The sequence below is a fragment of the Sciurus vulgaris genome (genome assembly GCF_902686455.1).
Source record: "Sciurus vulgaris genome assembly, chromosome: 3".
Classification (NCBI taxonomy): Eukaryota; Metazoa; Chordata; class Mammalia; order Rodentia; family Sciuridae; genus Sciurus; species Sciurus vulgaris.
The window spans coordinates 96,066,358-96,093,540 of record NC_136463.1 but is presented as its reverse complement, the minus strand read 5'-3'; the positions used below and the strand labels follow the sequence as shown (position 1 = coordinate 96,093,540).

At 33.0% G+C, this 27,183-nt stretch overlaps 1 protein-coding gene across 5 annotated transcripts in view; it reads left to right on the top strand.

The window, feature by feature from the left end:
- The window catches only part of LRP1B (LDL receptor related protein 1B), a 1,899,381-nt gene that overhangs the window by 1,237,269 nt on the left and 634,929 nt on the right, over positions 1–27,183 (top strand). For all 5 annotated transcript variants that reach the window (XM_079135584.1, XM_079135585.1, XM_079135582.1 and 2 more), the window contains exons 24-29: positions 5,246–5,443; positions 6,879–7,083; positions 13,402–13,566; positions 13,812–14,056; positions 21,507–21,638; positions 22,955–23,182. In XM_079135584.1, coding sequence (XP_078991710.1) covers positions 5,246–5,443; positions 6,879–7,083; positions 13,402–13,566; positions 13,812–14,056; positions 21,507–21,638; positions 22,955–23,182 — 1,173 coding nt within the window. The remainder of the gene's footprint in view (positions 1–5,245; positions 5,444–6,878; positions 7,084–13,401; positions 13,567–13,811; positions 14,057–21,506; positions 21,639–22,954; positions 23,183–27,183) is intronic.

Here is a 27,183-nt window from a genome sequence, read left to right as displayed (position 1 = left end):
TTTTATTATTTTTCTGCTATAATTTTTTAATGTACATTAAATATTATTTTATTCTTTAGGTTATGTCAAATTCAGGAAGTCCTTCCTCATTCTATAGTTTTGAATATAATTCAGTAATTCTTACTTCTAAAAGTTTGTTTCATTCATTATATCAGTATTTGAAGTCATTTGAAATTTTTTTTTTATTAATTAAGAAAATTTTTTGAGTTATTTATTCTCCAGGTCCCCTAAAACTACCTACTGCTAAGCCAATTAGCTGCAGGTCAGCTGATATAATATATTTTACTACATTTTAGAGCTAATATCTATTATATATTTCTCTTAGAATTTTTCTAGTGATTTTCTTTATAATGACTGTGTATTATTTTAAATAATGACATTGGTAAGATTTTAGTACTACAGTAAATTTATAAATTAATTCTGGCAGAAGAAAAATCTTTTGAGAGGTTCATTTTTTTCTAATGATACCTATGTGCTTTTTCATTCACTGAATTTCTTATTCCTCTCATTAGTGTCTTAAGATTCCTCATGTACATATTATATATTTCTTAATGACTTTTCCTATATTTCGTTTCTTTTTTGCTGTTGTTGATCATGTACATTTATTCTTTCCCCATTTCGTATTCTCAATTGCCTTTGCCGTTAGGTAGACTAATGAATTTGAGTTCCTCCTTTCCATTTTGTAACTCTTTTTATTTTCCCTTGTCTCTATCAACTAGAACTTTCAGAACTATGTGAAAAGGTAGTGTTGGTGTCTCTGACCTTTCTTCTTGCTTCCACTGATTCCTTTTTGAACATAATGCTGAATTTTAGATTATGAATAGATTATACACATATATTTATGCATGCATGATACAAGTCAATACTTTTAAAGAAGCATTCACATATTTTAATTTTGAAGCTATCATTCAGAATGGATTTTAAACTTTATCCTATTTAATTTGGATATTCAGAGGATACATGATTTTCTTTTTGATATACTAGCCTGATCAATCATTAATAGACATTATTGAAATATATTTGTAATTGCAAAATAGCCTCATTTGATCATAATAACGCTTTTCCTTCCTTTGTTGTTTGTTTGATAATGTTTAAAATAGAAATTTTACTTAGCAATCATAAGTGATATCAATACATCAGTAGTTGTTTTGTCCTTTCTCCTGTTCTTTCTCTTTCTCTTGTAGTTTTTTTTTTCTCTAGGTTTTCTTTTCTATTGGTTTTAGTGAGGAGCTATTTATAATTAATTCATAGAAGGTAACATGCACCCTTTTTAGGTTATAGTTTTGACAAATGCACACACTCACAGAATCACCACCATGATTAAAATAGAGATGCTAACATTTTCCATACTCCTTCATAATCAAGCTCTTCACCCTGCTGGTCTTGCTACTGGCATCTACTTTTCTATTTTTAGTTTTTATTGTTTTTCCTTTGCCAGCATATCAAAGAAAGGGAATAATATAGTATGTAGTTTTATTTCTCTCTTTTCTAATTTTTAAATTTGTTCTAATTAGTTATACATTAGACAGTAGAATGCATTATGTAGCTTTTCGAGTTTGTTTTCTTTCACTAATGTTGCATGCCTGTTTGTTTCTTTATTCAGACTCTCTTTTGGAGTCTTCATAGGCAGTGGACTCAGAGAAGATCCTGAGACCTGGTTGTTACTTCTATTCAATTTTTTAACCAAAGGATTGTGGGATTTATCCCTAAGGGTGAGCCACCTTCTCTGAGAATTGTGCTCCACAGGCACTTTTTAATATTTATAATTACCAGCATCCTCTGTCAGAACCTTCCACAATCTCAGCATCCTTTTCCGCCTTCCTCTAATATTGCAGCATTTTGGCAACAGATGTCTTTTAAGGTCATCTTAAAGATGGACCTTTCTCACCCCCTTTCTTTTTTTTTTTTATTTATTTCTTCTTCTAATGTGATTTCTTAAGGACAAGGTATGATATCATTAATGGGCCGTTTTAAAACTATATGTCCTTTAACATGAATTAGGTGTAAGTTTCTCTAGCAAGAAGCTCCTGAACCTATAATTCACTGCTAAGGGCAAACTAACTAAAGTATGAAGAATTTCTTCAGAGTTGAAATTTCACTAGTTTCAATACATGCTTAGAAATATCTGATTTCTTCTTGATGTATCATTGCAACCTTTTCTGCTATGCAGTATTTCTTTTGTTTGTTCCTTTGAGTGATGTCTGTGATTAAATATTCATAATAATTTTTAAGCATTTATTAAGATTTTGTTAAGTGTTCACTCTTTTGTCAACAATTTTCAAGGTAAAAATATATTGCATATTTTATAAAAGTTTAAAAAAAACCTGAGAATCAGAGTGTTTAATTTTTCAAATTTAAGTGCTAGTTGGGAGCAAACATAAGCCTTAAGATTTTTTTTTCAAATGTATTACTTTTTGGTTACATCATAGTTTACCTATATATTTACTGTGATTATTTTCAGCTTATGAAATAAATTGTCATAGTTATTTAACTGCATTCTGATTATAGTTCAAGTTTGGTTGAAAAGAATTTATTATTAATTCCATTTTACAGGTAAGGACAATTAATTCCTGAAAAGATAAAGACGTTTACAAACAGCAGTTTATACCCATTGCAGAAAAATCAAACAAGGGCGCCTACTCTAAAATTAAGTATTCTTTCTTTCATGAAGCTGCTCATCTAATACAACTATTTTCTCTATTTTGAAAAGCCTGAAATCTGAATTTCAAATTTTTAAAGCATTTGTATCAGTGATAGTAGCAACTAAACATGGCTAGTCTTGATTTTATGTTGTCTGATTTATCATCAGTTGCTGCGTGTATTCAACCTTTAAAAACTCACAGCGTGCTGGGCCTGGCTGGGCAGTGTGTGGAACCTTTATCTGGGATGTGAATGATTTTTACTTGTGGTCTCTTGGTTCTATTTTAGTTGGGTAGGACAAGTTGTTCTCATTTGTACACCCAATTTCCACAGTGTCACTCATCATAGCAGCATTGTGCAATGAAGGGCACAGGCTATGCAGTACATGTCCTCGGTGGTCACAATAGGACATGTATTTTTTGCCAATAGGTCTGCTAGTCTTCTGAACAGTTTTTCTGTTCTTGACTGAAATTGCTTATATCCTGTAGTCAGCTTGAGGTCAAGGAGGTGGCCCTGCTGAACATGGCAGGGCTTCCTAAAGCAGATTCAAGTCCAGTGGAAAATTGTGAAGTGATTCCTCCACACCAAGGGCTAACAACTTAGGTTAACACTCTCCTGAATATAAGAACTGGTATTAATGTTTTCCCCTGGGCTAGATGTTTTGGATAGAATAATGAACAAGACAGTCAAGATATGATCCCTGTTTTCTCAGTTTATAGTCTTGTAAGGAAGAGAGATATAAACAAGTAAGTACTGATTTGAAAGTACACTTCAAAGAGAATAAACAGGCTATGGTGATATATAAACTTACCATGATGAGCATTTATTAGAAAACTAATCAGGAAAGACTACCATGAGGGAATGAGATTAATGAGAACATAAACCTGGTCATAGTTCACAGAAAACCACTTGAAATTAAGTGAATAAATGATTAAGTATCTTGGCTTACATATTCAAAGCCTAGGAAACATATAGGGGTTTTGTAGAGAGGAACTAGCATTAAAGACAATAGGAACTACATATTTGGATTTCCATAGGAAATGGTCTCTCTCCAGATCTTTTCTGGTTCATTCTTTGTGGTTCTTTATTCTTCTACTACAGAAAACCACTGCTTCTTAGCCTGGGTTGCTTCACGCGGCTGGTGCCGCTCCTTCTCTTTCGGCCCAACCAGCAGGACAAAAGACACATACTCTTCAGAAGTTCATGAAGCAGCTTCTGCTTTATTCAGATATCACCCTCAATATATAAGCAGTCTCATGCATAAGCAATTGTAACCAGATATGTCCATCCAATCCTGTTAAAGGTCAAGCGATCACTCGCTCAAGCATACATGTAAAGTATATCTGTCCACGTGCTAGGCAGCTGAACTGATTATCATACAGCCAATTGTAAACACTTCCTGCCTCTCTCCAGGCATAATCAGGACGCGTTTGCTCTCTGCCAGTCGCCATCTTTAGATGCACATGGCATAACACTGGGCCCTGGGTTTTGCTTGCCACATTCTACAATTTTTAATTGCAAGGATATGAACACTGGCAGCACAGAGCACAGAGTTCTGTAGGAAAAGAGACTCTGGATCTGTAGGAAAAGTTTGCTGGAAGTTTCTACACCTTGGACCAATTACATTTCTATGGGGAGTGATGATTACAGCAGCCCATATTCTAAGAAATGGTTTAGACTTGGGAAGAATATTGATTTTCTTAAAAGATAATTCAAAAAAATGTGGCACTGACATGGTAACAGGAAATATTTGAGAACAGGTGTCCCTTTCTCAAAATGTGTGTTCATCTAACAAAATTCATGCCTAGTTCATTATTAGTAGGTCTCACAGTGATTAGTATAAGACTTGACACATTTTTGAAATAATAATATAATTTTAGTAACTTCTAGGTATTGATACATTTTTTCTGTTAGGTAATTTAAAAAATAACCCCATATTTGTTTATGAAAGTTGTTCCCTTTCTCCTGACTCAGGCCTGATCTTGGTTGAAAATCTAGTAGGGAAGTATATGGTAAGCTTCTGTCTTCGTGTGGGAAGCACTTTGGACTGTGTAGAAACTTCAGGACAGTGTAGAAACCTTCTGTCTTCCTTCCTGTAGGAAGCACTCTTAATTAAAATGTAAGCCCAATAACTCTCTTCATAAAAGTCTGGGTTTTTTTTGGACTTTTTGCCTTAGTAGATCTGTAGATATGTGATTGGCTAAGAGTGACAGAGATAGTTTGAGTCAATTCTTCACAATCTGTATGGTGATGTATCTGAGCTTTGTTGAAAATCTAAGAAAACAGAATATCTTCCATTTTGTCCTTCTGTTAGAACTAATCTTGTATTCTTTCATTAGAGTCAGTGTATACAAATTCAACAAATAAAAACACATTAATAAATATGCATCCATTTTATTCATTCACTTTAATGAATATGCATAAACCTAAGGTTTTCTACTTTCTTTTTAATGTTAGATTGAAAGAAATTGCCTCTTAAGAGAGAGAGAACTATAAAATCAATTATACTTTAAAACGAATGGATTTTTAGCTCAGAAATTTTATTTCACTTACTTGAAGTATATAAATATTTTCTTAAGCCTATTAAAAATAAATTTAATTTCAGATCCTTTTGAAGCATTCATCATCTTTTCTATTCGCCATGAAATTCGAAGAATTGATCTTCATAAAAGAGACTATAGTCTACTGGTTCCTGGATTGAGAAACACCATAGCACTTGATTTTCACTTCAATCAAAGTTTACTTTATTGGACAGATGTTGTAGAAGACAGGATATACAGGGGCAAGCTTTCGGAGAGTGGAGGTAAGCATAAGTTTAATGTTCAAGTTACTTTTAAGTGAAAAATTTTAAAAACTATGTTGTCAGAAAGAATTTCGGTTCATCTTTGACTTTGCATTTTTATAGCTCTATTATATATAAAATCACAGAGGTCAAGCACATGTGTGAAGAAATTTTGGGGTACAGGACTGGACTCTGCTGCTCACCCCATTTTCAGTGTGGACACTCCATATACTTATGGTGAATACATTTATTTACCATTTGAATAGGGGTGACTTCTACAAACTAGCTGTTAAATTTTTTGTAAAACAATTTGTTTCTTCTTTTATCACTCTCTTTCAACATTATTCAAAGAATAATAAAAAAGTTATTACAAAGACCACTACATGTACTATTTTTGCTATATTTTGGTTTAGCTATTTTGTCTTAATTAGATCTTTCTTAAGTAGCAAGGCTTTGAGATAAATATATACAATATTTCTCTGGAAATGTGTGTAGCATTCCAGGAGCAAAGTATTTCCATCAAATTGTTAATTCTTCTCTAAATCATCTTTGCAATTTTGAGAAAGAGGAATGTGTAAACAATATAATTGTGATGTGTGAATTTTTGCTCTGTCATATTACTAAATATTTCTTTAAAATGTTGAATTTAAATCCATGGGATTAGTTGGTTAACAAGTAAACAAATCACACTGTTAAAATGTCTAACGAAAAGTCTTAGCAGTGTCATAAACTCTGATATTATTCAATTAGAAAAGTATTTATAAAATGAGATCTTAAAAATTTCTGTAAGATAAGTAAGTACTGGATAATACAAATATTGGTGGACATTGCCAATTTGCTTGTTTTTATTTCACTTCACAGTGATGTTTTTTCTCTTATTTGCCTCCTTGCTATATCCTTTACAAGTCTTGTGCCCTGGGGAGGAGGGTGTGATTTGGGCTTATCTATGTTGAGTTAAATACAGTAATAGTTCTGTTATCTGTCATGTTTCCAAAAAGAAAAAAAGTAAGAATGTTTATTTGCCTTGATGTATGTTGCCCCAGGTAGATGTTTTCTCCTTATTTTACTCTACCCTTGAAGATCAACATTTGAATTAAATTGCACTAATTCTAAAGACCTTATTTTATTGTTTCCATAATCGTTTGTTCTTCTTACAGAGGTAGAAACAAAAAACAACTGTTTTTATAACCTCACCTTGTTATTGTTATTAGTCTCTCCCTTGTTTAAAAATTCCATCGCACTAGTACTGACAGGATTTACAAGGATTTACAAGATTAAATATATCTAGTGAGGAAGATCAGTAATTCTAAGTTTGGGTATCTAACACTTTTGCAATCTCTCTCAAAGTGAAATAATGTTTATGTAGTTTGTACTGCTGAGTGCAGAGAGGCATTTTCTTTAGGGTTTTACACATTTCTAAAATGCACCGTACATGTTGGTTTCTTTTTCCTTATAGGTGTCAGTGCAATAGAGGTGGTTGTGGAGCATGGCCTGGCTACCCCAGAAGGCCTGACTGTGGACTGGATAGCAGGCAACATATACTGGATAGACAGTAATCTGGACCAAATTGAAGTGGCCAAACTGGATGGTTCCCTCAGAACTACACTAATAGCAGGAGCCATGGAACACCCTAGGGCCATTGCTTTGGACCCAAGATATGGGTAAAGAAGTTTCACTTTTAAGAATTCACTTTGGCATCAAAACTATAATATTTCATTGCTGGCTGCCTGTAATTCCCTGTGATCTGAGAGGCTGTGTCAGGAGGATCACAAATCAAGAAGAAATTTAGGGAGACTCTGTTTCAGTATAAACAAAAAAAAAGGACTGGGGATGTAGCTTAGTAGTAAAACATCCCTGGGTTAAACCCCTAGTATGTATATATGTGTATGTATATATATATATATATATATATATATATATATATATATATATTTTAGTAATTTTTAAATGCTAGTAATTTTTAATATTATTAATTTTTAAATGATTTTATAATCATATATAATTTGATCAGCATATATATTCATATGTATATGTGTCTGTATATATATACACACATATAAATGTAATATATACAAACATATATACTTTCATTTTAATTTTGAGTTCACTTTTTCATAAAATATGAGTTAAAATACTTATTTTATGCATATATGTGTATATGTGTATGACTTCGTGTTTATGTGTATGGTTGTATATACAGTATAGCATCAAATTTAAATTTATTATCACAAGTATGGGTGCAAGATTATTTACATAGTTACTTTTAGAAGCTGAAAAGGTCTTTCTTCAAAATATGGGCATTAGGCCTTATTGCAAGCTATTGCAACTCTTTTTCGAAGCAGTACTTTAATGAATTCCTCTTTGCCCTTGCCGAAGAGATGCTGTAATTGTTTCTAATGGTTGCAAACCACAGCGCCAGTCTTTGTTCTAAATTGTCACAGATGTTAACCCCTCACCCTTTATTTATTTTGTATGTTCTTGGAGTCCGTTTAAAAGAAAATTAAACTTAGCTTTAAGGAGTCCAATATCATAATGCTGACTCTTGGGTGGTTTGAAAGACAAAATACATGATTCTGAAAAACAAAGGTTAAATGTTGAGCGATGCAGGATATTTGCCCACGGTTCCCTTAATTGTTCTTTTTTGAAGAAGCAGATTTGGAGTTAGAAAATGTGAGTTCCTGTTCTTACCCAGTCACTTATTTTTTGGGAAAATCAATTGTCTTCTCTTCAACTTTAATTTCTCTTGAATTAAGAATAGTATTACTGTCTTCATTAGTCTGGTTTTGAAGAGAGTATGGCAAATAAATTACAACTAATATGAAAGAAAGTTCTAATTTCTGTTATTTGCTTACTTGATAATTAGTTTTCAAATTCTAAGCCATTGTCAAGTCCAAAGAGTTGCTGAATTTTGGCTCTGTACTTTTAAGTAATATGAAGTCCAGGGAGCATTAGTAAGAGAGCAAAGTGAGCCAAAAGATTTTTCAGTGAGATACAGAAGAGAGGAAAGTTTCTCTGTGTTTAAGTGAGAATTTTGGCCATGCTCTGCATTTTGTTCTGATCTCTGCCCAAGATTCAGGAACCAATAGATTGGGAAGTTCATGTTCCTTTTCCTCAATTCAAACACAAACTAAAGGGGCAAAGCGGTTTGTCTAGAGAGGGTATTCCAAATTGGTAACCCTCACTGAGGTGTTTGCTTTAATTTACTTTCCACGGTGTTCGAAATTTCTTTGATCATTTGCCAACATTTAAAATCTTGAGAGAATTAACAAAAATCCCTACTTTTCTGGATTCTTTGGAAACTAGGGAGATCTGGCAGCAATGAACTGAGAAATGGGTATTTCTTTTAGCCTAGAGGTATTTTCTTTAGCTTACCCAATCTACCTTCACCCTTTTCACTCACTACCTACTGTAACAACAATTCTCCTGAAAAGACCTATTAAGTTTAATGAGAAATGCCATTATTTTTCAACTGTTTATTCCCAAGATAAAAGTACACTGTTGATCCTGATCCTGTACTACAGGCAAAGGATTATCTCATGTTTAACAGGGTTTGTCCTCAGGGTAACCACTACTGACATGCACTCTCGGCTTTTCTTTTTGTCTTTCATATTTCTTTTTTGGTGGCACTGATGATTGAACACAGGGCCTCACACATGCTAAGCAAGAGCTCCACCACTGAGCTACATCCCCAGCCCTTTTTATTTATATATTTATTTTTGTAGGAGGCACAAGGTCTCACTAAGCTACTGAGTCTGACTTTAAACTACTCGTGATCCTCCTGTCTCAGCCTCCCTACTATCGGGGCTTATAGGTGGTATGTGCCACCACATTCCACGTTCAGAATATTATGTACATGAGAATGTTCTATACAATGATAAAGAGACATTTGGAGAAAGATGTAGTTCCAGCACATACACCCAAATAAAATGTAAAATGTTACTACTTCACAAATTACAAATGGTACAGACAGAAAAAAAAAAAAAAGAACAAAATTAAAACAGATTTACAAAAGTTTTGTGAATGGTATGACCAAAAAACAAACAAAAAAACAAAAACCAGAAGATTGGGGTGACACTTCATTTTTTACAGCATTGTATTAACAATGCTTAGAATAAACTTGTTTGACTCATTTTATTTGAGAATATCCAACCTGATAGGAAAAAATAACATGGAAACACAAAGGACACACAAACTGCTATTTAAATAAAAATATCAAATACTATTTCCATGATATCAAGGGATCTCCAGAAGTTAGCTATCATCTGAGAGCCCAAAAGGCTAGTACAGAAAGCTAGCCAGTGAATAGGGAAAATCTGACAATGTTCCTGGGAGAAATGGTGCCTTCTATCACCAGCTACTACTATGAAATTGTGAGATTATTTAAGATGATTACAGTGGCAATAAAGTAATTTAAAAAAATAGGGTAAGGAAATAACACTTAAAAATTGTTTCGGAAATACATGTCTGAAGTTCAGATGACAGTCTTAAATCATTCTAGTCTTCCAGTCTTAGAATTATTCAAAAGGTTTACAGATTTTGCTGTCATTATTAGATAGAACTTTTTATTATTAAAATTATTTTATTCAATATTGATATGATTAAGATACAAGGTTTGTGTGAACACTGTAAAGTATTGTTGTAGCAATTACATTTACAAAATTAGTGCACATATTACAATAGTTTGAGGTTTATTGGCTATTTCAGTAAAACATTTTGAGATTATTTAAAACATTGAACCTTTCATAAGGTAGACTGAGAACATAGGAACAGTAAGTACACATACCCACACACATGCACAGGCACACACTGACAGCAAAGTTCAACTAAGCACAAGAAAAACAACAATGAAAAATCATTTTATTTAAATTCAGTTACTTAATGCCTTTGTGCTATGCAAAATAGAAACGTATGATTTTCCCTTTTTTCTCAAATTATTCATGAAATATATAAGGAAGCTGTGAATCAGCATTGATAGGAACTCCAAAAGGCATTTAAACTTATTTTGAAAGTTTATATTTTAGGAGAAATCTAGTGGATAATTTTTGAGATGTATAATTTGTGTAAATACTATCATTTTTCCTACTAAATTATAAGCTTTTTTCATGGCAAGAGAAATTGTTTCCAAGTCTATGAAATCCACCATAACTCTTGGCCTATATAATGGTGCTCAATGAATGCTTCTTAAATAAATGAATGTATGCATATGTATGAACTTTGTTTATGTGTAACTTACAGGAACTCAAGAATACACTTTAAAGAACAAAGTATACAGTAAAAAACAGCTAATGGGGAATTCTGTAAACTTTGTTTACAATGACAAAGGACAAGAAGGACAAGAAGGTTTGCAGCTAGCCACTTTGCTCGCTTAGCATGGCAGAGAAAAAAAAAAGACCATAACATGAGCCCCATGAAACACATTTACTTCATATGAACTTCCTATAGCAATTAAGAGCTCTGTGATATTTTTTTCAGATGGTAAATAAGAAGTATTTCCAATCACCTACTTTGCTTCCTTAGTATCAAATCCACTCACCTTCCTTCTATGTGATCAAGCCTATCTGCCTTCATGCCATATTCCTTCAGTGTTTTGGGCTCTAAGTATCTCCAGTAACAAGGTGTTCTAAGATGGTAAATTGGGACTCTTAGGGAGGAGCCAGTTTTCCTTCATTCCCTTCTAAGGTATTGCATTTATTGCTAAGGTGTGACCTGAAAGAGTACAGGAATCCTTTTTAAACATGGAGCTATTATGAAGGAGTGGTGAGCACCAGCAGGGTACTCAGGTCAGTTCTTGAATTTTCCTTGCCTTTATTCTCAGATACCACCTGGCATCTTCCTGTTCTACTACAAGTCTTTAGTTTTCATTTATGTTAGTAACTGGATTCTGCTATTACAGTTGCTCTGGTTAAAGCAGAATTAAGTGATTGAAGATCTGTGAGACAGCTTAATAAAATTTTAATTTTATCTGGGAATATTCTATAGAAAACTAATTTCTACTCATTTTTGGTTTAGATAATCTAAAGATTTAGATAAATAATTTCTTTGCTTTTGCAAAGATCTTTTTTTTTTCACCTTCTGCAGCTTGACCTGATATATGATAATGTCCTTTTCATGCCTATAATGGTACAAGTTGTTCATGGTCTATTGATTCAGTTTAATCCAAATATAGACTAGCCCATGAATGTAGAAACTGCAGAATCCTGAGACACTAGTTTCTTTTTTAAAAGCAATTGTGGCTGAACCTTTCAATATGTCCTGTACAAAGAGATATTCAGTCTTTGTATATTTAATGAAAGAATGCAATTATTGAAATGCTAATATATTTTAACTATATAAAGAAATAAATTGCAAAAAATGATTTTGTTAAAATACTTCATTGTACAAGTGCCTAGAATTTTATGGAACAATGATCCTTGAAATCAACCCTTAAGATTGGTTGTATGAACTGACTCATAACAAAATTAAGAATAGTTTTAACCTAACTAATTCCAGAACACGTTATTTTATAAAAAAGTGTTGGAAGTTTCCCACCAAAATATTTCAAGGACTAGTGATCAGTATAGAAGAAGTCTACTAACTTTTGAATGATTAGTGAAAAAATGAAAGACTCACTTATATTAGAATGCTACAAAGTGTCCCAAGCCGTATTTTCCCCCAGAGGAAAAAACATCTTTTAGAGTCCATCATGACTATTTCCAAAAAACCTAAGTATAGAAAATACAGAACTGCAGGGCTACTGATACATGAATTAGATTTGGTGTAGCTGTCTGACGTTTAACTGAATAGAAAGAGGAAGAGAATAATTTCCCTTCTGTTATACAGGGAGAAGATGCTTCAGAAGTCTCATTATAAAGTGTGAGGGGTGGCCTTATCCAAATCTGGTGTGGCACTTCCACAACTACTCTGAGGCTACCTATGCCTCTCAAATTTACTAAACTTGTTTTCAGGGATTATTTTTCCTTTTGAAAACTTGCAGGCCTTTCCACTTAATTTTGTTTATCAAGATATCACCATAAATTTGATTGATGCTATGTTGGTGTTTTTTCTATTTTTAAATCATATTTTCTAAAGCTATTTTAAATAAAAGCTGACAAATAACAATCTGATGACAATGAAAGATATGTGCATCCAAATTACTTTCGTAGTGAGACATAGTCCATTTCACATTCATTGATTTCAAGAAAGACATTTAACTACTGAACTGAAAATCCTATCAGCCTTATACCATTAACCTTTGTTCCACTTTGTATTTAAATGGCACCACATTATATTATTTTGGGGTTATTTTTACATATAAATTAATTTATACTAATGTTATAATCTTATAAGTGGACTTTGGTCTTTTCAGAAAAAATAAACCAATAATACCCTTTTATAAATGTCCTCGTATACATTTTAAAAAAAATTTTATCTACTTTATTTCAAGGCATTTATGCTTAAACTTTGATTATAGAAATGATCAAATATATAAATGAGATAGTAAGCTCTCTTGTATCTATTACCCAATTTCAACAGTATTAATTAAAGCCTTGCCTTTGTGGATGTTACTGTTCATTTTTATCCTGTCCAAACATTTTAATTTATTCAAATATTTCATGGCCCAAACTGTCCATGAATCTGTAATTCTTTTTAAAGTTCTCAACCCACAGTGTTTCAAAATATCGCTTCCTCAGAGAAAAAAAAAGAGACCATAACTCAAGCCCCATGCAAGTGCTTCTCCTTGATTGCCACCTGTAAGTAGGCACTCGAATGCCATTCTCTCATAGCTGTTTTTTCCTTCAAAATACTTCCCAAGCTGTAATTCTATATTCATGGATTTATTTAGTCTGTCTCTTGCTCTGGATACTAAACTACTAGGTGAGATATTATACCATTTCTCCTGTGATTTTTCACTTACCAAGTGCTGAGTATATAGTAAGCTTTCAGTTAATGTTTGGAAAAATGACTGACTGAAACAATAGCATTAATTTCTTTTTATTCAGAATTCTTTTCTGGACAGACTGGGATGCCAATTTTCCTCGCATTGAATCTGCCTCTATGAGTGGTGCTGGGAGAAAAACAATCTACAAAGACATGAAAACTGGGGCTTGGCCTAATGGACTAACTGTGGACCACTTTGAGAAAAGGATAGTTTGGACAGATGCCAGGTTTAAAAATGATCTCTTTTCCATATTTTCTTTTATTTTCCTCATAATATTAACAACTTTGATAAGTGTTCTAATATACAGTATTATCATGTAGACACATTGAAATTAGTGATCTTTTTTTTTATTTAAACAAATCAGATACAGGCCCATAAAATTTTTACAAAACATTTGCTGTTATTTATTTAATTACACTATTATATCATTGGACTGTTTGGTCAACTACTGATATATTTACATTTCTCTAGGTCAGATGCTATTTACTCAGCCCTCTATGATGGAACAAACATGATAGAAATCATTCGAGGCCATGAATACCTTTCTCATCCCTTTGCTGTGTCTCTATATGGGAGTGAGGTCTATTGGACAGATTGGAGAACCAACACATTGTCCAAAGCCAATAAGTGGACAGGACAGAATGTCAGTGTGATTCAGAAAACCAGTGCACAGCCTTTTGACCTTCAGATATATCATCCTAGCCGTCAGCCACAGGGTAAGTGATTGTCACATGTTAAACGCCCAGAAAGTGTTTTCATATTTATTACATAATATGTGAACTGTAAAATAACTTTTGGATTATGTGTGTATGTATGTGTGTGCATATATACTATGATGATAGTGATTTCAGTCTTTATTTACATGAGATCAAAATTCTTCCCCCTCCCCTACTACTTTTCTTCACATAGAAATAAATAAGAAAGTCCTAGAAAATTAAGAACTTTACACTGAAGTCTCTATTACAAATAGTCACCACCATTGCATCAAGGCATTGTGGGATATTGTATAAGGTCTTTGAGTTTGGAATCTGTTGCCTAAATATAACGACAGGTCAATTATAAGAGAACATCGAGGACATATCTATGTTTCCTTCTGCCCTCCACCCCCTATGACTGCTGGGAGTAGAGAATGATTTATGAGAAAGAATGTATTTACTATTTCCTTGAGTTCCTCCATTTCAAGAGAAGTGAGATGACATGACCTCTCCCCATGACATGTTTCCTCTCCATGTATCCCACCTAGTAGTTTAATAGGAATCTCCTTGGTTTTGCGATTTTGTCTCCTCTATTCAATTCTTGCCAATGTTCTTCTCACACATCACAATTTTATTTTTTTCTTTCTGGAATACCATTGCCATTTGGAATAACTCGGTGGAGATTTGCAAAAATTTGCAATCAGTATAAATTGTTATCTTCTATAGTTTATTCTGTCAAGAAATAACAAGCTTCATATCAACCATATTTTTTCTCCAGTCTCTCATATATATTTATATGCACACACATATATTTATTAACATGTACATTACTAATGCTTAAAAATATGGTTCTCCCCACTGTGTAGTGCTTCCTTCCTTCCTTTCCTCTTTCCCTTTCTCCCTCCCTCCCCTCCTTCTCTCTTTCTCTCTTTCTTTCTTCTTTCTCTTTCTTTCTTTCTTTGGGCTAGAAAATAAACTCAGGGCTTCTCATTTCATAGGCAAGAATTCTACCATTGAGACAGGTCCTTGACCCCTTTTTTCATATATTTGTATACTATTCCTGGGACGTATATTTTATTTGACATGTATGCTATTTTTAAATGCTAAAATTCACTGTAATGATGGAAAATTTCTTGTCAAAAATGCTTGTTCTTTCAAAGTGCATAACAAGGGAAACAAAAACCAAATAAAGATACCAGAAAGACAAGTTACCCCTTTAGAATGACTGAAACTTTAGTGGTGATTTAAGATGCACTTCACCTATAAAATGATAGCACTTGCTTATTTTCACCCTTTTAAAAGAATTGTGCAAAAATAAATAGATATAGTAGTTGTCTCTTTATAAAATTATCCCTTCATAGTATAGATATCTGTGAAGATCAGAAGAGATTTTTAGGCATTTTTATATTTCATAAAAATTGAATACATTATAAAATTAATCCATAAAATGTGACATAATATGATGAAAGTAGCTGCTGGATCATACCTAGTATCACTGGAATCTGATGAAAATAAAGCAATAAGAACATCTTTTACTTGCACCTATTTTCTTATGTGTGTATTTTTTAAATAAGGCATTAGGGCAAGGGGTGTCAGTGTTAGAGTACTTGACATGTGCACAGTTCTGGGTTTGAGTTCCAAAACAGAAGTAAGTAAGTAAATAAATAAATAAGTAAAATAAGAAATTCACTTGAATTTTCCATGGTCAAATGTCAAAACCGTCATTTGATGATGTTTGCATTGGGAAAACAGGAATTTAGTTTAGTTTTTAATTACAAAGTGTTTCTAAATTTACATTCTTTACAATTATTAAATTCATATCTAAAGGAAAATTGCTAATATGGGTAAATTACTTTATCATATTAGTAATTATTTGTCTGCCAATAAGTTCATTAAGGTTAATTATTAATATAAAAATGTCTACATTATATGGAGAAAAATCTTCCTCTTATTGAACAAATTAGATTCTGGCATTCTTATGCCTTGAACCTAGCTTTATTAGGTAAATAAATATCAAGCATATTTTATATTGCATCAACATTAGCATATATTTTATTTGAATTTACTAGATAAACCAATTGTTTGGCATTAAATTGTTTGGCATTTAATTTTTCCTGATGCAAAATGGACTGTAATTAAAAATAGGTTGCATGAAATAAGAAAATATCTTTAACAATATTGTTTTCTTCACAAGGTACATATCAGTCTTGTGGGTTTTCATAATTAACATTGGTTCTCCTGTAAATTATTGTAGCTATGCATTATTGAATCTTTTTTTACCTGCAGCCATGATGCGCTTTAGAATATTAACTCACTTTCCTAATTTTCAGATTGCTGCCATTTTGGAGCATATACTAACATGCACTCATGAGCAGGCAAATGAATTAAAATGTTCTTAGGGCTGACAATAATCTTTATCATAGAAATTTTTAAAAATAATTTAAGTGTATATAAGTCATAGTTCCTGCCAGTATAAAACATCTAGTTCAGACTGACAAACTTTAACCTCAGCCTAAATTTACTCCTCTCTTTTTAATAAACAAAGTTTTATTTGAGGGCAGCCACTGCCATTGATTTAACCATTGCTCCCTGGTACTTTTGTGGTTGAGTTGAGTTAAAAGAGTTGAGTAGTTTGCATAAGGCATGCCAAAGTGAAAATATTTACCATCTGGCCTTTTCCAAAAAAGAATGACAGTCATTGTTTTAGTTAGAGAGAGATATGTATATTAATATAAAGATATGAATTTGTGCCACAAATTAGAAAACAGCACCAGCCAGGAGTGTAGCTCAACAGTAGTGCAGATACTTAGCAAGCAGGAAGACCTGGGTTCAATTCCCATCACCAAAAGAAAGGAAGGGAAAAAGAAGGAAAGAACGAAGATAAATAGAAAATATGACAATAAACAATAAATGATCTTAAGTTTTGTAACATTGGTAATAACAATTAATATTCCAAAGTAGAAAATCAGCAACTCTGGCTTCATTAGAAAACATTTCATGACAGAGAAAGAATTTGAACTGTGTCTTAAGGAAGATTAATGTAAATATGTTGATGGAATTCTAAGGGAAAAATGATCAGGTAGAGGTGGAAAAAGACAAGCTATAGGTTTTCAGGGAACAATGAAGAATCCATTTTAGCATGTATATAATATGTATATAGAAGGAAACTGGTAGATGAAGCTGGAAAACAGGTTTGTATCTTAGAAAGACAAAATGGTATATTTGGGGCAGTACGATGGAATATCAGTTGCATGGCTATAGCCATCATTCAAAGATAAGAAAATAGCATTTTATGTTGTAAGGGGAGAGGGAAAAATGGAATAGAAACACATATTAAGGCAAGTCTGACAATACTTGACAAATGATTAAATATGGTAGAGAAAGATAAGTGAAAAAGGTTTGCTTACAAGACTGATGACTTCTTTAACACAAGTAAACATAATGGACTAATGCTGTGGTAAAAGAGTTGAGTAGTTTGCATGTCTTATGCAAACTAGAATAAAGAATAAGAACTAGAGAGTGAATAGGAGTAGCAGGTAGACCAAGCTGACTAGTGCTGAGGAGTCATAGAAGAAATGTTGGAGATAGGATGAGAATTTGTGAGCTAGACAGTGGGAAATAATCTAAAATTGTTAAATACATCAGATATATGGTCAAGTCTGTATTTTAGAAAGATAACTAAATGTCTGGGTAAAGCCAGAGATCAAGAAAGTGGTTAGAAATTTACTATTCTAACTTATGGAGAAGATGGAGAATTGAACTGAATAAACTAGTGACCAGAGAATTAGAGAGAATGGAGGACAGGGTTAAGGTGTAGAAACTTAAGCTACTTGATAGGAGTTCTTTGTCTTGTCTGCTTTCATCTACCAGCTCTTTTCATCATGTTTGAGACAAATAGGGGTTTGTAAATATTTATACAATGTATAAATGAAAGGTGGAGGGTGCTACAAGTGCCTCTAAGTTTGTTTGTTTGCTAATCTGGAGTTTAGACAATATAAAGTATCAGTGAAGCCAGTTGGACAGCTATGTTTGCACTTCATAAATTAGGACTGCTTAGAACATTCTATTGAAAAGTCAGCATTCTCCATCTCCTGGTTCCAAATGTAATGGAATATTTTTGGTGTTATGGGAGTTCACAACCTCTGTATTGATACCGGGTATTTCAACATTATATGTTTTAGTCAGCTCTGCATTGCTGTGACAAAAAGACCTCAAAGCACAATTTAGAGAAGGGACATTTTATTTTGGTTTAGGGTTTTAGAGATTCAGTTTGTGGTTAGCTGACTCCATTGTTCTGGGCCTGAGGTGAGACAGAATATCAAGGTATAAGAGCATGGCAGAGGAAAATTGCTCAGGACATGATAAACAGGAAGCAGAGAGAGCACCATTCATCAGGGACAAAATGTAAACCTGAAAGGCATGTCGCCAGTTACCTACTTCTTCTACACCCTACCTACCAATACTTACCACCCAGTTAATCCAGCCAAGTGTATTAGTCCACCAATTAGTTTATAGATGTCATGATCTCACCTCTGAGCATTCTTGTATTGTGTTACACATCAGTTTTTTGAAGGCACTTCATAACCAAACCATAACAGGTATTTCTTTTGAAATAGTTAATTGCTTTACATTAAGGGTACATAAATCTTTTCTATAGAGCTAGGTAATAAATATTAGCCTTTGTGAGAAATGTGGTCTCTGCTGAAACTGGTCAACTCTGTGTAATGTAAAAACAGACATAGGGGCTGGGGAGATAGCTCAGTTGGTAAAGTGCTCACCTCGCAAGCACAAGGCCCTGGGTTCGATCCCCAGCACCACCAAAAAAAAAAAAAAAAAAAATAACAGACATAGATAATATGTCAACTAACATACCTGGATGTGTCAATGAAACTTTATTTACAAAAACATCAGTATACCCAATTTGGACCAGGGAGCACCATCTGTTAATCCCTGCCTTATGTTCAAATGTAAGTATTCTGAACCAAATTCCTTAATTTACTAATTATAATACATAGCTCTATTCAAATGAATAGTTAGAAAAAGCATTTTAAAAGATTTAACAATGTTATTTCAAAGTGCAAAAAAATAAAAAGGGAAAGTAAAAATTATTTGTGAATTTTCCAAACTGTGAAGCACAAAAATATTATGACTTATATGTTACTATATTATTATTAGTATAGATACAGATTTACAAAGTCAATGTAATATTTTTTCTATGTATATAGTTTAGTATCTTCAATTATAAAAATGTATTTTATCATAATTGTAGGATGCTGAGAAGAGGTGGTATGATTCTAGGCTAAAAACAACGATATACAAAGTGAAATTCAAGTACCTGTCATGGTACTGTCATAAATTTTGCCTTTAATTTCCCTAAGAGGAATCATCCCCTGGATCATTGTTTTTGAATCAATCTCTTCTTCTCTTTTTTTCCCCTTTCCTCTCCTTTATTCTTCTTTCTTTTTCTTCTTTTGTTCTTCTTCCTCATTCTCTTCTATCTTCTCCAAGTGTGGGAAAATTTCTTGCTACCTATAACAGGAGTAACCCTAATTCTAGTTTTCTAATAGTTCTCTACCATCACCTCTTCTTTGGCATTCTCTCTTGCAGTATCTTGTCACCTCCATAACCTGAACACCTACCCTCTGCTTCCCTAAACTGAAATCCCTTGGGGCCTCCAATTACAACAGATAAAATTATACAGTAAGAAAGAGCATACTATTTGGTGCTTTCTCTGTGTATCATGCACTAAGAATCTCCAGGACATTTGCTTTCTTCTAACTGTTTTTGTTGTTGTTGTTGTTGTTGTTGTTGTTAATGGATTTTCTTAGAAGAATATTGTTCTTTGGGAATCTCTCGTTTCCTTTTATTTATTTGTTCTTTTTAACAAATGCATTACTTTTATCATGTTGATGTAGGGAGTGCAACAGATTGCCTAATCTATACTGAATGTTTATCAAATTCAGTTATTTCTTATATCCTCTAAAGGCATAGTTCTTTGATAATGTTATTCTTTGTGTTTCAGTGCCTTAGAAGACTAATTGTAACTGTTGTTGTAGAAGAAAGATATCTTTTTCTCTACCCATACTGGGTTCTTGGATAAAGTTACTATAATAAAAGATTAAAAAGAGAAAAAACACAATCTCATATGAGGTTTTATAGATGAGGATCCTTGAGGAGGAAATGAAGACCCAAATAAATGATTAAAACCTGTGTATTTTTATGCTAGGCTTGATGAAGAATAGGCAGATATGGAGAAACATAATAAGACAAAGGAGTTAGATCTAATGGTAATGAGCTAGGGGGAACCTAGCAAGGCCTGTTTTTTCAGATTCTTTTCCTAGACTTTTTCAGAAATGAGGATATACTCCTTTCCTCTGGGTATACAGAGGGCAATTCATACATGAGATTCTCATGACCTGCTTCAGGGAAAAGCAGAAAATCTTTCCTAGGTTTTATGACCTGCCTCAGGAAAGAAGGATAGGAAGAAGGTCAGTGAAACTTCTCTGCCTCTGCTATTTTTCAGTATGCCTAGGTGAAATATTTTGGGGTAGCATGTCCTTAACCCTGCCACTTCTCAGAGCAATAGGTCTACCCATTAGAAAGATAACATTCATTAGTCAAAACTAAAATATTGCTAGTGAGGTCTGAAGCTATGATTTTTTCTGCCTTCAATTTAGTAGCTCAGTACTAAAAACTTTATTCTACTAAACAATTAAAAATAAAATTAAAGAGTAGTTACTGGTTAATTAAAATTAAAATCTTATCCAATAGTCATGATAGAACAAGAAACACAAAACAATAAGAACATGACATGGAACTGCAAATTTGATATTCTGATAAATTTGAATATATCATAAGTTATTTATACAATGAAATTTAGCAAGTATGTGTGTGGGGCAAACTTAGTCATGGAACCTTCTGATACAGAAAAATAAATCATAATGAAGATAATCTAATAATGAAGTCAGGCATACATTTTTTCAATAGGCCTCTGATTTGAGAAACAGCAGGGGCCTTGAAGGAAGGGTGTATATTTAAGAGCAGTTTCCTAGGGAAAGTTTTTGGGGTGTTATCTTAAGGCAAGAAGGGAGATTAGGAAAATAATAGCACTCATTGGAATTTCCAATGACTAAGTTATTTTATAGTCTACCTGAGTTTATTAAAAACTAGATTCAGTAATTATTCCTGATTATCAGACTAAAACTTTAAAAAAACCTTTGCTACTAAGACTCTTCATCTTAGTGGAAATTAAGGAAGTTGTCTTTCTTGTTATCTTTGAGGGGAAAAAATGTTTTTAGTAATGTAATGACTGTGTGCGATTGCCTATTATTGTCATATTAATCACCCTAGTAATGGGTGCTACAAAGGAAACTTTACTTTGAATCATTAAGTGAATAACCTCTGTCAACCTCAGAGGTTCACTAATACATTCTTCCATCTTCACTGTTAATATTTCACTGTGTAATTGCAGCTCCCAATCCTTGTGCAGCTAATGATGGCAAAGGGCCCTGCTCTCACATGTGTCTGATCAATCATAATAGGAGTGCCGCTTGTGCCTGCCCCCACCTGATGAAGCTTTCCTCAGACAAGAAGACCTGCTATGGTAAATTTCTTATAGTTCTTAACTAAAATTCAAATTGAATTCTCTCAAATTGTATTAGGTTTTACTCAAAGGAAAGTAAAAGAGGATTTTAACATCTTTAAAAACATTTTAGTTGTTGCTATTTCCAGCAACGATTGATGATTCATCCACTTCCAGAGAGAGTGACAAATTTTTAGAATGTGTGATATGTTGCACTTTGCTATTTATTACCTTATTCATTTTTTCTTGCTATTTTCTTATTTGATGTGTTAGCAGAATTTATCTCTGCAAAGCAGGGAGATTTGTAAATGAAAGTGCATTATCAGAAAATGATGATGTAAGTAACCTGCATAAAAAAGAGGTACTTAACAGCTTTAATCTGCTCTTATTTGAAAGTCATTTTAGCATCATTTTGTAGAGGATTATCAACCTGAAAGAGATAAAATGAAATAAAATATATGACATGGAAAGATTTTTTAAAACTTTTAAGCTAAAACACAAAAATATTTATGAATGAAAATCAGAGTATTTTATTAATAATTCTTATTTTTTATAAAGCAATTACTTAATATTATGGGCAGAAATGAGAATTATTCATCAGAAATTAATCCAGGGCATTGGGTACATGTGGTTTTAATTTTATATAATAGTAATATATCTCAAATAAAAATATTAATATTTGAGAGAGGGAAATAGAACAGAATATATGTAACTCCTACTTCTATATGATCCACTGGTATTTCACAAACTCAGTGTAAAGAAAAATAACTGTGGTAGTAAAAACAATTCAACTCCTCACAGTGCAGCTACTACAAATCTACAAAAGTTTACAATACAAACATACTTTAAATTTGTTAAGCCCTAATTTTGATGGGGGAAACATGAATAGGAGTTTTAAAAGCAATGCCTAATTTTATTTTGTTTAGTATAAACAAAAGTATAAAAGTATAAAAAAAAGTTCACAGATTGTTTCAAAAAGGATTAAATGTGATAAAATATTGTAATAATTATATAAAAACATGTTTATTTGAAATTTATATCACCTATGTATTTTAAGAAGTTTGGTTGAAATTTTAAGAACACACCAATTATGAGAATTTCTTGGCATTTCTAGATAAATAATGATGACTTAAGGACTGTACTTGTTTTTTTGTTTGTTTCTGTGAAGTACCTTGATTTAGAATATATAATTTCTGCATTAATATTTTTATCAAATATTTGTTATGGTTTTAAAATTCTATAATTTATTTAAAAAGTAATACCTTAGAATTTCTACTCTGTTTAAAACTTGTCAACTGTGTATGAGAAAAAACACCCAATTTCTATTCCTTTTCTAGAAATGAAAAAATTTCTTCTGTATGCAAGGCGCTCTGAAATCAGAGGAGTGGATATTGACAATCCATATTTTAACTTTATCACGGCCTTTACAGTCCCTGATATTGATGATGTTACTGTGATAGACTTCGATGCCTCTGAAGAACGTTTATACTGGACTGATATCAAAACTCAAACCATTAAACGGGCTTTTATTAATGGAACTGGGTTAGAAACCGTTATTTCAAGAGGTAAAAGATCTGCACAATCTGCACATATAAAAGTGTATATTATTCAACCTACAATTTTCACAAGTCTTTTTTTATATTCTTTCCATATTGTTCTACTCTATACTGTTAATTGAAAGTTGGAATTGATTAGAGATTTGGTAAAATGCTCCATCCTTATGATTTTAGAATGCTCTAATTAAATGGCACACAGCAGACTGATAGAGAAGAAAAAAAAAAATCAATAATTTAAAATTTAGAGATATCTAAATAAATGGGTTTAAAGACTTTTGTTGATGGGTGCATGATTTTGCAGAGGTAATAGAAGATATTGGGCAGGTCTGATATCCTTTTCTGACAAGTGTAGTGTAAACTTCTCCTTCTGCACATTTATATGGAAAGTAACTATTAAAATAAGATAGGAAAACTGTTTCTACCCATCCCCTAACCCAGCATATTCAATCTTAGGTACTTTTTAAACATTGAATCAACCTTTTTTAAAATATATGTTACTTTTCCTAATCATAGACAGCATAGCCGAAGCCAGGTGTGGTGGCGTATGCCTGTAATCCCAGAGAATTGGGAGGCTGAGGTGGGAGGATTGTAAATTCAAAGCCAGCCTCCGCAATTTAGCAAGGTCCTAAGCAACACAGACTGTGTCTCAAAAATTTTTAAAAAGTTAAATTGGACTGGGGATGTGGCTCACTGGTTAAATGATCCTGGGTTCAATCCTTGGTACAAAAAAATAAAGGAAGCATAACTTAAGTAAGACATTTTTGTAAGTGCTATAACTGAACTGTAAATTTAGCCTTGAATTAGTTTAATATTTGCTTACATTTTGGCATATTATGTTTGAATGAGTTTTCATTGAGTACCTACTGTTTGCTGTCACTATAAATCCAAACAAGGCACAGTTTCTTGAGGGATTCATCAAGGAATGGAAGAAAGTATAGCAATTCATGTAGATTTACTAAAGCGCTTAATGCTTTGAAGTACACTGAAAATGTAAAATCAAACTGCATTTGCGCAATGATCAACTTCTTAATGAAAGCAATAAGAAGGGAAAGTTTTAAATTCAGAGTCCTTTTCAAGAAAGTTTTCTACATATAATACTAGAAGAGTAGTTTGAGTGCCCTATTACTCTTGTATTTAGGCTAGCTGATCTGAGGTTAGTATTGTTAAAGCAACTCCCCTGAATGACTTGGTCATAAGCTTGTTCAAATACTCACTTCAAACTTGCTTAAAAAAAGGAAGCTTTTATAAAATGCTAATACAAAGATTTCTTCTTTGTGCTGGATATTTTTAAAATTTTTTAATTGTTCTAACTTGTTATACATGACAATAGAATGAATTTATAGATTTTGATAGATCAAGGTATGTGTGGGCATGTAACAGTGCCTGACTGAAAGCAACTAAACTCCTTGAAAGACCAGTAAAAGGACAATAGGTTAGGTGGACCTCCCACAAAATATTCATCATAGTCTAACAGGAAATGACCAACCAACTTTACAATGAATATAAAATACTTTTCAAAAGGCTCTCTGAATTGTATATGGATGAAGATGTGTGTAAAAAACATTTGGGGACAATTTTGCAAATTAGTATCTAGCAGTATTTGGTTAGTTCATCTTCAAGAAAATCACAGAAATTTGTTTCCATTTAGCAGACAACTTACAGGTTGACCAAAATTTTAGCACTAATATTTTCTTGTTAACATTTAATACATATACTCATCCATATAAATAATTATTAATTCAGTCAGTTGGACAAATATTGGGATATTCCCTGTATGAGAATAAATTGAAGGGAACAAAATATGGAATGAAGAGTACAAAGTACAGAATGATCAAGATTTACCTGTATAATCTGAAGGAGCTGAAGAAATAGAAAACAAATGATGTCAATCTTCTTAGGACAAGTTTTTGATTTTTATGTCAATATTTAAAATAGTGTGACTCGAAGTGTTTTAAAGAGGGTGGAGCATGCATTTACTTTGCCTGTGGAAGGTCACAGTATGTCTTAGTCTTAATAAAGAGTTCCTGCTTGAGAGAAGTCCACTATACACTCTGAAGGACAGGCTAACTGCTGCTGTGGTAGTTCTAGAAAGAGATGATAGAAGCCTGGACTAGGGAGGGAAAAACAGAGAGGGAGGCATGTGGACAGATTATAGATATCAAACGGTACAAATATATAGAGAGGAACTTAACAAACAATTGGACCTGAAGATAGAGGAACAGCCTTATCAAGGACACCTCCTTTGTTTCTGATTTGCTTCACAGGTTGAACGGGGTAGCCTTCTTCTTCCAGGGTAAAAGTTTGTTAAGGACTGATATACCTTTCCATTAGCAACAAAACTTGAGAAGAATTTTTGACAGTTCAGTTTCTGAGTTCATTAAAGCCTCTCAAATCCGACAGTAATTGTACTCTATTTTATCCTTTCATCTTGAGGTTCCTATGAATGGCTCTCTAGAGAACTTGTTTCTCCTTTTTACACTGCTGGCCTCTCTATTTTCTCATTTAGCTGTTCTCCCTCTCTAGTACTGTTTCTTCTGAACCTTTATCTCCTCATCTTCCCTCGTCTAATATGAAGCGAGCTCCTAATGCATCTATTGCTACAACTATCTCCCGTTATTTTGTTCCTAAGGGGATCATTTTCTGAGGGAAATACTGATTGATTCAGGCTTTCTGAAAGGACTGAGGAAGAGTTGCCCACCTTACCATTATCCATCCTGAAACAATGAGGTCTTCTTAATTTGTATATTGCCCACTTGATTTACTTGCTGTTAAGTAGCTTGAAGTAGGTCCGATTCAATTATGAGGAGAAATACATGACTACAGGCACATTCATTGTATAATTTAACAACAACAAATAAATGTAGTAGGTACATATAAACATACTGTTTTAGTCAGCTTTTCTGTCTCTTTGGCTAAAGACCTGAGACAAACATTTTTTGAGTCAGAAAAGTTTATTTGGTGCTCAAGATTTCTTAGCCCTCAGTCCATAGATGACTGACTCCATCATTCAGGCCTGAGGTGATGCAAAACATCATGATGAAAGAGTGTGGAGAAGGAAATCAAATCAGGACATTGCAACAGGAAGCAGAGAGAGCTCAACTCACCAGGGACAAAATACGTACCCTAAAGTCATGCCCCTCTAGACTTATTGTCTCTAGCCAAATCCTACCTGTCTACAGTTACCACTCAGTTAATCCCAATCAATGGATTAATGTACTGACTAGGTTAAGGCTCTCGTAGCCCAATCATTTCACCTCTGAACTTTCTGATGACATGAGCTTTTGGGGGCAACTCATACTTAAATCACAACACATACAACATACTCATATACACATACATATGTAGAGATTGTTTACTTTTTCACAAAAACAATGGTAAATTTATTCTAAGAAAAATACAACTCTAAGAATTAAAGACAAAATTCTTATTGGCAGACTGTAGTTCTGTCCCCTGGTGGCAATTATTTTTCTAATTAGCTCACTGTGCCATCCAAATATTCTTCAGTTATTTGTGTTCTTGGGCTTACCGATCTGATATGATGAAGAATTCTGTCATTAATGTGATGTTACTATTATTGTATTTAATCTTTTCAAATGTGTTATTATCAATGAATTATTTCCATTCTGCAGATTAAAAAACTCACAGAAGCTAAAATTCTGCCTCAAAGTCAAAGTGAGGAAATGATAGAGACAAATATTTTCTTAGGACCACATCTTTAAAACTTCTGTCATATTAATCACTCTATAATAAGAGGGTTTGGGACTTGATCCTATTCACTGAGGACTAATTACATCACCCATGGGTATTGTCCTATTAAATGTTTCCACAGACTCCCCCTCCCTAGAATTAATGTACTATTCAGGATTATACTTTATTAGATAACAGATTCATCCCCCAAATTAAAAAGTTCTGCTTGTAACTAACATGGTGAGAAAAAAGAAAGACATTAGCATACCTTAAAATTCCTAATATAAGCCAGGAACATTAGAGTTGGCCTTTCACATTTTTAT